The sequence below is a fragment of the Anolis sagrei genome, chromosome Y (genome assembly GCF_037176765.1).
Source record: "Anolis sagrei isolate rAnoSag1 chromosome Y, rAnoSag1.mat, whole genome shotgun sequence".
In the NCBI taxonomy this organism is placed as follows: Eukaryota; Metazoa; Chordata; class Lepidosauria; order Squamata; family Dactyloidae; genus Anolis; species Anolis sagrei.
Genome location: NC_090035.1, coordinates 6,825,440 through 6,842,846, shown reverse-complemented (window position 1 = coordinate 6,842,846; position 17,407 = coordinate 6,825,440). Strand labels below are relative to the sequence as shown.

Below are 17,407 nucleotides of genomic sequence, written 5' to 3'. Positions count from 1 at the left end.
ACTCCAAGTGCCACATACAGACAACAATACACAAGTATAAATACAATGACATAAGTATCATCAACAGTGCATAAAAACCTCACTGATAAAATTTTAAAAAATATGAAAATTATAAAATTCCTAAAACACAGTGGAACTTGCAGGCTAGCTATCTTTCATAACAATCAATCAAAGTGCGGGCCAGTACTATCAATGGTTCATCACATTGGCCATGGATTATTCAGGATCAAAGGCCTGTCTGAAGAGCCATTTTTTAGACTCACCCAGAAGGCCTGAAGAGAGGGGGGTAATCTAATTTCTTTAGGGAGGGTATTCCAGAGCCAGGGAGCAACCACCGAGAAGGCCGTCTCCCTCGTTCCCACCAACTGTGCTTGAGATGGTGGTGGGACCGAGAGAAGGGCCTCCCCAGCAGATCTTAATGCCTGTGTCAGTTCATAGAAGGAGATGCAGTCTAAAAGATAGGTTGGACCTGAAGCGTATAGGGTTTTATAGGTAATCATCTTCACTTTGAATTGGTCCCGGAAACTTATTGGGAGCAAGTGGAGTAGCTTCAAAAGGGGATGGTATGCTCCCTAAAGCTCACCCCAGTTCATAATCTGGCTGCCACTCTTTGCACTAGCTGATGTTTCCAAGTCATCTTCAAAGACGGTCCCATGTAGTGTGCATTGCAATAGTCAATTCTGGATGTAAATAAGTTGTGGACCACTGTAGCCAAGTCAGGCTTCTCGAGGCACGGTCGCAGCTACTCAGTGTATTTAGGATTTCTGCAACACATAGGTCAACACAGCACTATTTTGCTGAGTTGCTGCCAAAGAATTGTAGAGAGGGTTCGATTTAAAGTAGTGAAGCAGTAGGATGGTGTATAACTCTTCCCAAACCAATATTTTCCCCATAGTGTGTGATTCAGCAAATAAACATCCCAGAGTTGTTGAGGAAAGGGGCTTCACCCAAGGTCCCATCCCATCGTCCCTCCTTTGTGGTCTTCTCTTCTGCTTTGTAACTGTTTGGTAGCCACTACTTAAGCTAGGGTTGGTTCCACACATACATTAAACCCACTCAGGGTTTAAATCCACACAGGCAGGGGGAAAATGGGTTTTGCCCATTGGCTGTCCACATATCATCCTGAATATTTCCAGAATGACATGTGGCCATCGAACTCCCCTGCCTAAAAATAAAAATAGCTCCAGGTGAGTTGCCTTTTTATTTTTGAATTTTGGGGGGGGGGGGGGGGTTCGTGAAGGGGGTTGGTGCCCTCACAGTCTTCCTGGCTGAATCAGGCTGGAAAATGTGAGTCGGCTGTCTGGACTGCCCCCTCAGACATCCAGGATAGTGGCTATAGTGGTTTCAAGAAGGCATGGAACAAACCAATTATCAATTTACCTCACTACAAAACAGGGTTTTCCTGTTTTGTGCTGAATGCATTCGAATTTTCCGCTGAGCTCGCCTGGACACTCCCTGCAAATATCCCGGAAGGCACGCATTTTGTGCCCTGTTTGGATGCGCCCTTGGTTGCTTCTCCAGAACAAACTACCTTCTCCTCCAATTTTGCAGCTGTTGAGAAGCAACTTGGTTTTTCACAAACCAATCTGCCAATGATCACCAATGCTTCCTCTTCATCCTGGAAAGAAGTGACGAGTGGAGTGCCATCAGCAGGGTTCCGTTCTGGGCCCGGTCCTGTTCAATATCTTTATTAATGACTTAGATGAAGGGCTAGAAGGCAGGATCATCGAGTTTGCAGACAACACCAAATTGGGAGGGAGAGCCAATACTCCAGAGGACAGGAGCAGAATTCAAAACGATCTTGACAGATTGGAGAGATGGGCCAAAACTAACAAAATGAAGTTCAGCAGTGACAAATGCAAGATACTCCACTTTGGCAGGAAAAACGAAATGCAAAGATACAGAATGGGGGACAATGCCTGGCTCAAGAGCAGTATGTGTGAAAAAGATCTTGGAGTCCTCATGGACAACAAGTTAAACATGAGCCAACAATTTGATGTGGCAGCAAAAAAAGCCGATGGGATTTTGGCATGCATCAATAGGAGCCTAGTGTCTAGATCTAGGGAAGTCATGCTCCCCATGCGCTATTCCACTTTGGTTAGACCACACCTGGAATATTGTGTCCCATTCTGGGCACCACAATTGAAGAGAGATATTGACAAGCTGGAATGTGTCCAGAGGAGGGCGACTAAAATGATCAAGGGTCTGGAGAACAAGCCCTATGAGGAGCGGCTTAAGGAGCTGGGCATGTTTAGCCTGAAGAATAGAAGGCTGAGAGGAGATATGATAGCCATGTATAAATATGTGAGAGGAAGCCACAGGGAGGAGGGAGCAAGCTTGTTTTCTTCTTCCTTGGAGACTAGGACACAATGGAACAATGGCTTCAAACGACAAGAGAGGAGATTCCATCTGAACATGAGGAAGAACTTCCTGTGAGAGCCGTTCAGCAGTGGAACTCTCTGCCCCGGAGTGCAGTGGAGGCTCCTTCTTTGGAAGCTTTTAAACAGAGGCTGGATGGCCATCTGTCAGGGGTGATTTGAATGCAATATTCCTGCTTCTTGGCAGAATGGGGTTGGACTGGATGGCCCAGGAGGTCTCTTCCAACTCTTTGATTCTATGATAATCTCTGTGTGTGCTTTCAAGTTGCCTTTCAATTTACGGCAACCCTGTGAAATTTTTTGGGTTTTCTCAGGCAAGGAATCTACCGAAGTGGTTTTGCCAATGCCTCCTTTAGTGCAAGCCAAAACCCATCCAATTCTGCTTTTCTTATGAGCATTTTATGCCTCCCCCGCCCGCCTCCAGCTGAGCCACTTATTGCAAGTCAAACTTCATGGCAGACTTAACTTCGGAAGTCTTTTGTGACCACGAAGGAAAGCTTTTTTCCTCCTTTTCTTTTTTTAATAAATTGACAGGGAAGCCGGCTTAATCTCTTGCGCCTTCTTGGTAATCCTCTCTTCAGTCACAGTCTCTCTAATTACCTGCTGTTGGGCTCCCTCTCCCCACCATCTTCAGTGAGAAATCTTTCCAAAAACAGGTCTCGTTTATTTCCCTTGGCAAAATAGCTCACGTTTCGCTAATTTTGTAAGCAAGTTCTGTGGGTGTTTGCTGAGTCATTTTTTTCAGCAACGTTCCGGAAGTTACATTTTTGAAAGGTATTTATGTCTACAGTGTGTCATCTCTGAAGATCTAAAATTATTCTCCAGTCTTAAAGTTGTTATGAAGTAGTTCCCACTTGCTTAGGTGAGGCAGTTAGAAAAATGGAAATGTTGCCAAATTGCAGGAAGCTGTGTCCTGGGGGTGTGTGATCCATTTTAAAAGTGGTTCAAAAGTCATTACAAAACTGGGGGTGCTGGAGTTTTATTTCTAAAGTGTTTCTAAAGTATTGTTAGTGAAAAATTTGGTGGGCTAAGAGTGGAAAATGTGTTCTACCATTGTAGCACGTTTTACTCTAGCACTTAAGACCTGGCTTTAACATGAGTAACAACATTTCATTACTATTTTGTTACAGTAATTTCACATAATTACAACGATTGGGGAAACCAATCAGGGGCCTCTTTCTCTCCATTTTCATCATCATCATCATCATCATCATCATCATATTTAATTACTTATCCCTCCATCCGAGAATGCTCTAGGCGATTTACAGCTAAATTGTAAAAGATAAAATACATGGAAACAGAAATTAAAAATTAACAGAGATTGAATGCTCTAGTAAAAAGCCAGGTCTTAAGTGCTAGAGTATTTTATATTTATTTATTTATTTATTTATTTATTTGATCAGTCATATGACCATTTCAAAATAAAACACGAGTAAATAACAAGGCAACAAGGTGATAAGTCAGAATCTTATTTTCCTGGTTCTTCTTTCAGGAAATCTGCTCTTTTCTTGATAGCTTTCAGAATAAAAAGGCTTACTCTGATTATGTTGGATCTTTCCTGCCCTTGCAAGAGGGATGTCAGAATATCATTTCTGTTGGGGGACCTGCAGTTGGATCATATTGGATGTAAATATCTGTCTCGCAGTTCAGTGTATGCTGGACAGTCAATTAAGAAATGTTCAATGTCTTCCACTGTTTGTTCTCCCCAGACGCAGAATCTCTCAGTTCTTGGGATGTTACAGTAATGTCTGGTTTGCACCATAGTACTAAGTTGTTCAAACCTAGCCCTAGTATATATTCTTCTTAAGGGTAGAGGAAGTGGAATAGTTAGGTAGTGCTCTAAAAGAATATTCCTTTTGTGGGAATATGCTACAATGGTAGAACACATTTTCCACTCTTAGCCTGCCAAATTTCAGGACATTCCACTTATCAATGAATGTGGGGACTTTCAACATTTTTATAAACAATTAAAAAAAACTACAAGTGTCCTACTTGAAATTTATACAGACTGCACAAGATAACCAGAGCATCGATCCCAAAGAAGTTTCAGAAATATTCACACATCTACAGATTTTTGGGGATTTTTAAAAGTTTAGACAAAAAACAATTTATCCCCCCAAAATGTGACAACAGCAATCCCCTTGAATGTCTGTCTGTCTTTATGACACACAACCACATAACTGCCACTTAGCACAGATTTATACTATTACTTACCTAATTTAGTCTTCTTTGAAGATTCAATAATTTTAATTTATTACTAGCCATCCTCTGCCACGCGTTGCTGTGGCCCACTCTGGTGATCATGGGGTTTCTGTGTGAGAAGTTTGGCCCAATTCTATCGTTGGTGGGATTCAGAATGCTCTGTGATTGTAAGTAAACTAAAAATCCCAGCAACTATAACTCCCAGATGTCAAGATTCTATTTCCCTCAAACTCCACCAGTGTTCACATTTGGGCATATTGAGTATTTGTGCCAAGTTTGGTTCAGATGCATCATGTTGTTCTCTCTGGATGTAGGTGAACTACAACTCCCAAACTCAGGGTCAATACTCACCAAACCTTTCCATTATTTTCAGTTGGTCATGGGAGAACTGTGTGCCAAGTTTGGTTCAATTCCATTGTTGGTGGGGTTCAGAATGCTCTTTGATTGTAGGTAAACTATGAATCCCAGCAACTACAACTCCTAAATGACAAAACCAATTTTTTTGAGTGAAGGACATACATTGGGTTGTTAGGTGTCTTGTGTCCAAATTTGGTGTCAATTCGTTCAGTGGTTTTTGAGTTCTGTTAATCCCACAAACGAACATTACATTTTTATTTATATAGATTATAATTAGACTGACTCTAAACAGCTGGCTGCTGCAGGCCGATGCTGAGCATTGCATTTTGGGAAATGTAGTTTAGGGCAGGGCCTTTTGCATCCTCTGTCAAAGGGGGCCCCACCTTCCCATTTAAGATGGCTGTGTTCTCAGTCTCCCGCCCATTAACTTTAGTCCCGCCCCCAATGCCATCCTTATGGCGATTGGGCCAAAGAAAAAGGATTGGTTTTTCAAAGCACTTTATGTTCTCTTGGCTTTTCCAAAGATGTTTAATGCTTATACTGAAAATTAAACTGACCTTAGAATCAAAACACTCACCAATCATTTTCATTAAGATTCTACAACATTCGGATGACCTTGGGAGGTATCCGAATGTCACATAATCTTAACAAAAATTATTGGTGTTTCGATTCTTAAATCCCCCACCTTTCCTGTATGTTTCTAATATTGATTTGTGTGCACAAATTTAATTAATTTGATCTGAAATTACACTGCTTAGCCGGTATTGCACCACCTGACATCCGCCGGGAAGTAGCAGCCAATAGTGTAAGGACCAAGGCAGAGACATCTCCAGATCATCCCTTGTTTGGGTATCAGCCAGCACGTCAACGACTTAAATCAAGACATAGTTTTCTTAGATCTACAGAGACACTAGCTGGAACACCTCAGCAAGCAAGAGTCCAAAAGTGGCAGGCTCAAACCCAGTACCTCAACCCATGGCTGATACCAAATGAGAGACTCCCCCCTGGGCACACAGCGACTTGGAAGGCGCTGAACAGACTGCGCTCTGGCACCACGAGATGCAGAGCCAATCTTAAGAAATGGAGCTACAAAGTTGAATCCTCGACATGCGAGTGCGGAGAAGAGCAAACCACAGACCACCTGCTGCAATGCAACCTGAGCCCTACTATATGCACAATGGAGGACCTTCTTGTGGCAACACCAGAGGCACTCCACGTGGCCAGATACTGGTCAAAGGACATTTAATCAACTACCAAGCTTGCAAAATTTGTGGTTTTTTATCTGTTGGTTGTTTTGTTCTGTTAGAAATGTAATACAGTGGTATGGTTGCTGATGACACAATAAATAAATAAATTTCTGAAATACGAATTAAAAACAAAATTATGCACAACCCTATTGTGTCCTTGCCATCTGAGATATTTCAGAACCGAACTGAACCCAAAAATGAAAAAGGGAGGGGTGTAATGTAGGAAACATTGGGTGGTGGCCTCCAGAGAAAGTGGGACCATGTGGCCTGTCTTTACCACCTTGGAGTAAAATATGGGATATATTGTTTCAACTGAAAGAAATCCAATGACAGAGGTCCCATACATTTCAGAATAGTCCCATAGAGAGTCACAAAGCTTTCAAAATGCTGCCCTTTTCATGTCCTTACTTAGCCCAATATAGATTTGTCTCCAGATCTGGCTAACAGGCACATCGTTTCACGGATGTTAAGAGCATGAAACTTAAATTTCTTAGAGAGGGAAGTGACAGTATTCATGCACAAGTAAGTGTTTATGATGATGGTGTCAACAGTTTCTCATCATCTTGGCTCTTCATATTTTCTCTTCTCCTTCTATACCATGAGCGCACTTCTTCAAGTGAGATTAATAATTGTTAACCTCCACTTATGTGGTCAAGTGAGAGATGAACACATTCTCCCAACTCAAGGGTTCTCCTTCCGCTTTAAATGATGTCTCCCGGTGAGATATATTTCTTGCAATCTCCGTGCCTTTGCCTGTAGGGACTTTGGCGTGTTCGCATCCACGGCAACTGACAGCTTCTCATTTAAGAAGGTGACAGATCTTTGTTCTTATGTTTTATGGCCTTTCGGGTTCGTGCCGAGTGCTGCTTAACCCCAAACATCAGTTAATTATTTACCCTTACTAATATTGGCTCAAGGTGACTATTTATGCTGTCCGCTCGGTTTTTAAAAAATGAGCTTGTGACAAATCCATTTTAATGAGCACACTGCGTCCTAATCGAGAGTAGCGGAGATTGCTTTAGACTCAGGACTTCAAATTGATGGATGTTAGAGTGCATTAATATTAAAATTTGGAGGAAGTCTTGCAAGATAATCAGCTGCAGCCACATCCTAAACAACACATTGCATTTAAACTCGGGACAACCCAAAAGGAACACTAACTTGTGCGGCCTTTTCCCCAAACGGCGATCAAACCTACTTCCCTAATGAGTGGAGACAAGTTTGACATTCAGTGTTTCAGATGTTGAGGAGTCTCTTTCCATTTCCGCTAAAGACCAGAATCCCAAATAGACGAAAACAATTCCCTTCTTTATCAACTCTGTACATAGGCAAAATGACAGCTGCCTTGACCAAGCCTGCTTAATTAAGCACAGTTTACAGCAAGTGCAAAGTAACGTTGAATTGATATCTTTTAGAAATGGAAAGCTTCATGCTGGGGTTACAATCATTGGCATCTGTAGCACACAGTCCTTCAAATCTGTGATTGTGTGTAAATAATCTGCTCCTCTTATGTAAATAAGTGGCTCTTCTTGCAACAATATTTCTTCCAGGTTTTTCGGCAGCAATTTTGCAAGATATTCCAGGATTGGGGGCTATAACTGGAACATGGCGGTTGATAGAATCATTGAATCATAGACTTGGAAGAGACCTCGTGGGTCATCCAGTCCAATCCCATTCTGCCAAGAAGCAGGACAATCATATTCAAAGCACCCCCAACAGATGGCTATCCAGCCTTTGCTTAAAAGCCTCCAAAGATGGAGCCTCCACCACACTTCTGGGCAGAGAGTTCCACTGCTGAACAGCACTCACCGTCTTCCTAATGTTCAGGTGGACTCTAATTTCTTCTTATTTGAATCCATGGCTCCAAGTCCTAGTTTCCAGGGCAGCAGAAAACAAGCCTGCTCCCTCTTCCTTATGGCATCCTTTCAAATATTTATACATGAGTCTCATGTCTCCTCTCAACCTTCTCTTCTGCAGGCTAAACAGATCCAGTTGTTTAAGGTGCTTCTCATAGGGATTCATGGTCTCCTTTCTTGTAGTTTGAAGGCAATGTTCCATTGCATCCTAGTCTCCAGGGTAGCAGAAAACAAGCTTGCTCCCTCCTCCTTATGACTTCCTCTCACATACTTATACATGGCTATCATGTCTCCTCTCAGCCTTCTCTTCTGAAGGCTAAACATGCCCGGCTCTTTAAGCCACTCCTCATGGGGCTTGTTCTCCAGACCCTTGATCATTTTAGTTGACGTGCTGGCTGATACCCAAACAGGGGATGAGCTGGGGATATTTCTGCCTTGGTCCTTTCACTATTGGCTGCTACTTCCCGGCGGATGTCAGGTGGTGCAATACGGCTAAGCAGTGTAATTTCTCCCGTGGTGTAGGGCGCAGACACCCCGTGATAATGCGGCATGTCTCATTAAGAGCCACATCCACTGTTTTAGTGTGGTGAGATGTGTTCCACACTGGGCAAGCATACTCAGCAGCAGAGTAGCACAGCGCAAGGGCAGATGTCTTCACTGTGTCTGGTGTCGCTTCTGTGGCGAGAGAATCAGCCGTCTACGAAGACGTTGCCCAGGGGACGTCTTGCAATCCTGTGAGGAGGCTTCTCTCATGCCCCCCCCCCCCCCACGACTTAAATCTAGAAATAGTTTTCTAAGATCTACAGAGACATTCGCTGGAACACCTCAGCAAGCGAGAGTCCAAAAGTGGCAGGCTCAAACCCAGAACCTCAACCAATGGCTGATGCCAAATGAGAGACTCCCCCTGGGCACACAGAAGACTGGGTGACTTGGAAGGCACTGAACAGACTGCACTCTGGCACCACGAGATGCAGAGCCAACCTCAAGAAATTGGGCCACAAAGTGGAATCCACAACATGCGAGTGCGTAGAAGAGCAAACCACTGACCACCTACTGCAATGCGCTTTGAGCCCTGCCACATGCACAAGGGAGGACCTTCTTGCAGCAACACCACAAGTGGCCAGATACTGGTCAAAGAACATTTAATCAACGACCAAACTTGCACATTTTTTTCTGTTTGTTTGTTTGTTTTGTTCTGTTAGAAATGTAAAAGAATTGACTGTTTGCCCTGACACGACAAATAAAATAAATCGACTATGCAGCATTTTAGTGACATTGTCACTGTGGGATCATTTGGCACAACTGCCGTACATACCTTGAATATAGCCCAGAGGTGTAATTTCTTGCATTCCCAGAATTTTATTTTATGTTATTTACCTTTGTACTCATTTTAAGCCAATGCCCCTTTAGGCTGCTGTACCATTCCTCCAGAGCATCTGTTGCATCATTTGGCAGAAAGGTGCCTCTTTTGGAGCTTAATAAACACTGTCAGGACAGCCTTTCCTGTAATCGCTTTTACCAACTCACACATAATTTTGCTTTTCGGCTCAGGTTGTGCAGCCTAGTATGGGTTGTAATAAGCTATGGGCCGTGGTTCAAAGTTAATACAAAATTAAATTCATTTCCCCTCTCTTCACTTCAACAGCGAGAAGAAATCTGAAATTCAAAGCATGCTTTTTACAGCTCTGATTTAAAACCACATTCTGGGGCCTGGAATTGAACTTGTTTATGAATCTGGACTTGTGGTTTCAGAGAGTGCTAAGGGTGCAGCAGCATCGTAATAAATTATGAAAAGAAATGAGTACATTTTTTAATTAAAGCATGTCAAGTACAGTTACTGCTTTGGGGATGACCAGCAAGGGTCAGCAGTCATTGATCTTGAGAGATAACTTCCAGTCAGTGACAAATTGCGAGGCTGGTTGGCATTTCCTCATTCAGAAGGAAGAGGGTGGAGAAAGGCCAGAAGGAGCTCTGATTGGGAGAGCTACAATTCCCAATGAAGTTGAGGCAGAAAATCCCAGGGCTAGACCTAGTGTTTGATGGGAAAGATGAACAGTTCAAGGCCAACAAAATCAACATTTATTGGGTCTACCACCTAGGGATGTGAGCATAGCTCATGAGTTGAAGACGAGGATCTTTGGCTCCTATTGACAGAAGGCTGGAAGAGAGTGAAATGCTAAAGATTGCCTCTTAAGGTCGTGTTACTTGTCCCAGATGTCAGGATTTTACCAGTGTAGTCCTTCATGGCTATAACTTGCAAAATAGCATTCCAGATGCTTTCTAGTTCAAAGTAATTTTATTTATTTATTTATTATTCGAACTTGTATGCCGCCACTCCCCTGGGGCTCGGAGCGGCTTGCAAGAATGGCTAAAATCTAACACAATTTAAAAACAATTTAAAACAATTTAAAAACAGCAATATCAAAGATCAAAGGCCTGTCAAAACAGATATGTCTTACATGCCCTGCGGAAAGCTGATAAGTCCTGCAAGGCACGGACTTCAGGTGGCAGAGTATTCCAGAGTGATGGTGCCACTGCTGTGAAGGCTCTGCGTCTGGTTGCTGTTAGACGCAAGGTCTTGACACTGGGAATTTCCAACAAATCTTGGTCCTCAGAACGGAGGGATCTCTGGGGTTGGGAGGGGGTGAGACGGTCCCTCAGGTACATCAGCCCCAGACCATGCAAGGCCTTAAAGGTGAGTACCATCCCTTTGAAAGTGATCCTGTGCTCAATTGCTAACCAATGCAGCTGCAGTCAGATTGGGGTGATGTGGCATCTCATCCGAATTCCCGCAAGAAGCCGAGCAGCTGCATTTTGTACCAACTTGAACTTCCGGATCACCGACAGAGGAAGGCCAATGAGGGCGTTGCAGTAGTCCAGTCTTGAGATGACCATAGCCTGGATCATCATAACTAGGTCGTCCCTGGACAGGGAGGGGTCCAGCCATCTAGCCTGCCACAGGTGAAAAAAGGCGGTTCTGCTCACGGCGGAGACCTGGGCCTCCATTGTCAGCAGAGGGTCCAAAAGGACTCCCAGACTCTTTACCAATGATGACGGGTGTAGCGCCTCACCATCCAGGGTAGGCAGCTGGATATCCCCACTGCCCGGTTGACCCAGCCATTGGATCTCCGTCTTTGCTGGATTCACCCTCAACCTGCTGGCACGCAGCCATCCAGTCACGGCCTCGAGGCACTGATGGAAACAATCGGGTACAGAGTCCGGTCGGCCTTCCATCTTCAGCACCAGCTGAGTGTCATCAGCGTACTGGTAACACTCCCGCCCAAAACCTTGAACCAGCTGAGCAAGTGGTCGCATAGAGATGTTAAACAACAGAGGGGAGTGTTACTTGTCCCAGATGTCAGGATTTTACCAGTGTAGTCCTTCATGGCTATAACTTGCAAAATAGCATTTCAGATGCTTTCTAGTTCAAAGTAATAGGGTCAAAGATTATTTTCCGCAATTCTTGCTGGAGTGTTGTGTGTGTGTATGTGGTGTGTGTGTGTATTTCTCATACACACCAACATTTTTCAGATGAAACCCAAAGCAGCCAGGCTTTGAAGCTAGCAAAGCTATTCAATGCTTTTTTTTTTCATGTCAGGAGCGACTTCAGAAACTGCAAGTTGCTTCTGGTGTGAGAGAATTGGCCATCTGCAATAACGATGCCCAGCGAACGCTTGGATGTTTTGATGTTTTACCATCCTTGTGGGAGGCTTCTCTCATGACCCCACATAGGGAGATGGAGCTTATGGAACTCATCCGCACCCTTCCCGGATTTGGACGGACCCAGAGGGTGATTCTCCCCAAGGCTTCCTCTTCATCCTGGAAAGAAGTGACGAGTGGAGTGCCATCAGCAGGGTTCCGTCCTGGGCCCCGTCCTGTTCAACATCTTTATTAATGACTTAGATGAAGGGCTAGAAGGCAGGATCATCAAGTTTGTAGATGACACCAAATTGGGAGGGATAGCCAATACTCCAGAGGACAGGAGCAGGATTCAAAACGATCTTGACAGGTTAGAGAGATGGGCTAAAACTAACAAAATGAAGTTCAACAGGGACAAATGCAAGATACTCCCCTTAGGCAGGAAAAACGAAATGCAAAGATACAGAATGATGGACAATGCTTGGCTCGAGAGCAGTACGTGTGAAAAAGATCTTGGAGTCCTCGTGGACAACAAGTTAAACATGAGCCAACAATGTGATGTGGTGGCAAAAATAGCCAATGGGATTTTGGCCTGCATCAATAGGAGCATAGTGTCTAGATCCAGGGAAGTAATGCTACCCCTCTTTTCTGCTTTGGTTAGACCACACCTGGAATATTGTGTCCAATTCTGGGCACCACACTTGAAGAGAGATATTAACAAGCTGGAATGTGTCCAGAGGAGGGCGACTAAAATGATCAAGGGTCTGGAGAACAAGCCCTATGAGGAGCGGCTTAAGGAGCTGGGCATGTTTAGCCTGAAGAAAGGCTGAGAGGAGATATGATAGCCATGTATAAATATGTGAGAGGAAGCCACAGGGAGGAGGAGGGAGCAAGCTTGTTTTCTGCTTCCCTGGAGACTAGGACGCGAAGCAATGGCTTCAAACTACAAGAGAGGAGATTCCATCTGAACATGAGGAAGAACTTCCTGGCTGTGAGAGCTGTTCAGCAGTGGAACTCTCTGCCCCAGAGCATGGTGGAGGCTCCTTCTCCACCACGGAAGCTTTTAAACAGAGGCTGGATGGCCATCTGTCAGGGGTGATTTGAATGCAATATTCCTGCTTCTTGGCAGAATGGAGATGGACTGGATGGCCCATGAGGTCTCTTCCAACTCTTTGATTCTATGATTCTATTTTTTACCATCCTTGGCTTCTCTCATGTCCCCACATGGGGAGATGGAGCTGATGTAACTCATCCACACTCTCCTCGGATTTGAACCACTGACTTATCGGTCAGCAGTCCTTCCAGCACAAAGATTTAACCCATTTCACCACTGGGGACTATTCAGTGCTAATCAAGCTGGCCAATTGCAACATTCAAACCTACCTCCAACAGATAAGAGTTCTTTCTCCCACCCTGGACATTTTCCCACAGATATATAAACCTCACTTGCCTAGTTTCCAACAAACCTCACAACCTCTGAGGATGCCTGCCATAGATGTGGGTGAAACATCAGGAGAGAATGCTTCTGGAACATGGCCATACACCCCAGAAATCTCACAGCAATGCAGTGATTCCGGCCATGAAAGCCTTCAACAACACAAACCCAGGGCACATGGCTAAGCAACATCAGGCAATGGTCAAGATATAAACAGTAGGGCTGGGCGGTTTCGTTCGTTAATTTCGTAATTCGTTATTAATTCGTTATTTTTTTAAATAACGAAGCGATATTGAACCATTCAGGAGCAACTAAAAATTGAAACGGATTTTTCAATTCGTTTCGTAATTATTTCGAAATCCTTTCGAAATCGTTTCGTTATTATTTCCGCATGTCTGGTGCAAGTTTTATAGTTGTTGTTTGTTTTATCAGTGAAAAAAATATATAATTATCACACCAACAGTCAACAACAGAGGGATAGGGAAGCTTCAGAAGTTCCCCCTGTCCCATTTGGAGGTTTTTTTAGCGTATTGCGCGGTCGCGTCCGCCATTAATGAATCCATTCGTAATTGTTTCGTTATTGTTTCGTAATTTCCGAAATTTCGTAAATTTCAAACTTTTTTAAAGAAAAAATTTGGAATTCTTTTAAAAACCGAAACGCAAAAACCCCCTAAAAACGAATCGAGTTTAGAAACAAATTTTTCCGTGGTTGCCCAGCCCTAATAAACAGTTATTAATTAAGATGAATGCACAATCAGGCTGCAGCAGTTTGCTTTTGCTTGAGCCTATTGGGAAGGAGAAATTCCACCCTTCCTGTCCTCTCGTCAGAATTAATCAAGTGCAAAACACTTTAACATAATGAATTAGTTTTTCAGGAATTGAGATAAACTTCAAATAAAAGAGATAAGTGGGAGAAGGCAAGAGAAACTGGAATGTTTTAAAAACAGAGTGGGGTGAAAGGGGATTCATTGTGACCATCCGTGCCAAACTGGGACGATTGGAGGTACAATGCATTTCATGGCTAGTGCATTAGTTTGTGTGAGTGTGTGTGTACTTGTACGCTTTTTCTTGTTAACAACAACTCTACAGAGAGAGAGAGAATATCCTCCCCCCTTAAGCCAAAATATGGTTTGTTTTTAAACACTTTATTTAGCTTTCACATTTTTACTCTTGAGTGTGTGTACGTATATGCCTTCAGGTTTCCTATTTAACCTTGGCATTTTTACTCTCGAGTGTGCTTGGATGTGCCTTCAGGTTTCCTGTCAGCGTATGGCAACCTTCTTAATTCATAGTTTTTTCTTAGGCAAAGAATACTCAGAGATAGTTTTCCCAAAGCCTTCTCTTGAAATGCAGACTCCCGCACTTGGGATCCAGTGTCTCTCATCCAAGTAGTAACCAGTCCTGTCTCGTCTTGGTTTGCAAGATCAGACTGCAGCTGATGTTTTCAAGTTGTTTACCTCTTCGTATGAGCGTGTATGTGTGTGTACTTGTACTCTTCTTGAAAACAACACTACTACTTGCTATGCCAGTGTGAGCACAGGCTGCTGAGGGCTTTTCCATGGTTGAGACCCAGGGGTGTGGATAATATTTTTGACTGGATGTGCTAAATGGACGGCAGAAATGTCTTCTGCTTACTTGAGTCTGAAAAAATTCCATTTTAAATCATCTGTCTCCCCGGCTTCTTGGTCCCCTGTTCATATGTTTTACAGCTATTCCATTACTGAGAACTTGCTGTAAAAAGAATTTATGGACCAAGTCTCTCAATTTAAAAAAAAACACATTTGAAAATTGGCTTTTTCCCCATGGTAAGTAACAGTGCCATTAGCGATTTAAGCATTAAACTTAGGAGTTTCTGTGTAAATCATCATTTGGGAACTGGACAAAACTTTAGCTTTACTCTGAATATTTTATTCCACTCATAGACTAAACCAGGCATGGACAAACTCCAACGTTCCAGGTGTTTTGGACTCCAACTCCCACAATTCCGAACAGTCGATAGGCACATATTTCTGATGGTCTTAGGAAACCTTTTGGAGAGAAGGCTGAAGATCCCTCCGCCTGTCTTTCTCTTCCTTTTTGGTGTTGGTGAACTACAATTCCCAGAATTCAAAAATAGTCCTCCAAAGTAAAGCTGAAGTTTGCCCAGGCCTGTGTTAGAAGGTAGTCTCAGAAATGTACAGTTTTTCCAGACCTTTGTTAGAAGGTAGTCTCAGAAATGTACAGTTTTGAAAGACTATTTGCAAACTAGAACATTAAGATCATCTGGGGAGGCCCTGCTCTCAGTCCTGCCTGCATCACAGGCGCGCCTGGCGGGAACGAGAGACAGTGCCTTCTCAGTGGTGGCCCCTCGGCTGTGAACGCCCTTCCTATAGATATCAGATCAGCCCCATCCCTGTTGGCATTTCGGAGGAAAGTGAAGACCTGGCTGTTTGAACAAGCATTCGATTAAGCAGTGTAATGAATATAGGAACACGGATTGACGGATGATGAGATTGGATTCTGATTTTACTGATGAGACGCTAATGATTATTATATTGATGTTTGATTGTTGATGATGCTATTGTTTTAGCTGTCCCATAATCGTTTTATGATGTTTTGCATTTAATTTTGCTGTTGTTAACCGCTTTGAGTCGCCTGAGGGCTGAGAAAGGCGGTATATAAATAAAGTAAAGAAATAAATATTTGGTAGAAAAAAAATCATCACTTTCAGCATAGGAATTTTTCTTTTTTCTCCATATAAAATAATGTTTCAATTCAGAAATACTATTTGCTGTAACATGAATGCTTTTCCTTCGCAGAAAACATTTGATTTATGCAAGTCAATCAGTTTATTTATTTATTTACTTTATTTACTTTATTTATATACCGCTTTTCTCAGCCCTTTTGTTAGGAGAACAGAAGTTTCTGTGCACAGATTGTTGTTTTCTGAGAAAAGCGACTATGTCCAAATTCTGCGCAGAATAAGTATCAAACCAGTATTGTGAAAGGGCTTTAGACTGCTGAGGCGGAAAAGGAATGGGCCTGAGGTTGTTAGGAATTGTGGGAGTTGGAGTCTAAGTTTGCCCATGCCTGGACTAGACTAGACTGAAAGATGTATATGCACTATGGCATCCGTTCGATGTCTGAACTTGTAAGTGCTGCATATGATGACATTTGGTTGTGAGTTTCTGCAAAGGGTAGGTTGTGTTTCTGCGCCTGTCTGATTGGCATCGGCCTGTCTTTGCTCTCCCCTAGAGAACTGCCTCACCCGCCCCAGAACCTTCTGGCCACCTTGAACTCTTCCTTCAGCCGCAGCGTCATCCTCTCCTGGGTGCGTCCCTTCGATGGAAACAGCCCTGTCCTTCACTACATCGTTGAGCTCTCTGAGAACAGTAAGTGAAGCAAAGCCCTCTTCTTTTGCCCATTCCTGTCATTCACGCAGAAAGGCATTCTTCTGTATTTTTCTCTTAGCCTCTGTATATCTCTTTTTTTTTTCCTCTGGCAAATACACATGTGGATTTCTGAAAGGCATAATTATTTTCTTCCCGTGTATAATGCTGTGTTCTACTACAGTGCGGATCCTAATTGGGAGCTTCCTCCTCAGATTGCTGCACATGGCATTCGGTTTGGCTTCATGTGCCAGGCTGCCTTGATGTTTGTGGCTTAAGAATGGAATTATGTAGCCTGGCAGAGTCCTGAAGTTTAGGTGCTGCCTATTGTTATGGAAATGGTTGCTATGGAGGGTCTCCCTGGGAAAAGATTGCATGCATTATCTGCCATCTTCCATCAAAAGCACTTGCTTTTCCCTCAGTGTTTTGCTTCCCCAACACTAAAAACACAGTGGTAGGCAGTCCAACACAGGTGTGCCTAAGGCAATGATGGGCAACCTTTTGAGTTTGGTGTGTCAATACTCGCCAAAAAACCGAGCGTAACTCAAGTGGGGTGTCACTTCGAGAGAAAACCCATAATTTCATGATATTTATAGTTTAATGAGGTCACGAAGAGTCGGAGACGACTGAACGAATGAACAATAGTTTAATAACAAAAATATATTATTGTAATATATAACTGTATTTAATAAACCAAAAACTTAATTATTTAAGTTACCTGCTTTTTCTATAATGCCATATATCTCGGCATTATAGAAAAATGCTGGTGTAGGAGCCGAGGATGAAATGTCCTCCTTGGGATGCGGCCCCATCTTCTCTGTATGCGGCCGCATGCGACTGTGTGTCATCGAAAATGGCTACGCGTGTCAGTGCTGACACACGTGTCATAGGTTCGCCATCATGGGCCTAAGTCAGGGGTCCTCAA

The 17,407-nt window shown here is 43.3% G+C and overlaps 1 protein-coding gene across 5 annotated transcripts in view; it reads left to right on the top strand.

Annotated features, from left to right (window-relative positions):
• LOC132772495 (protein sidekick-1-like) overlaps window positions 1-17,407 on the top strand; it is a 1,018,253-nt gene that overhangs the window by 573,916 nt on the left and 426,930 nt on the right. For all 5 annotated transcript variants that reach the window (XM_067461407.1, XM_067461410.1, XM_067461408.1 and 2 more), the window contains exon 14: window positions 16,349-16,485. In XM_067461407.1, coding sequence (XP_067317508.1) covers window positions 16,349-16,485 — 137 coding nt within the window. The remainder of the gene's footprint in view (window positions 1-16,348; window positions 16,486-17,407) is intronic.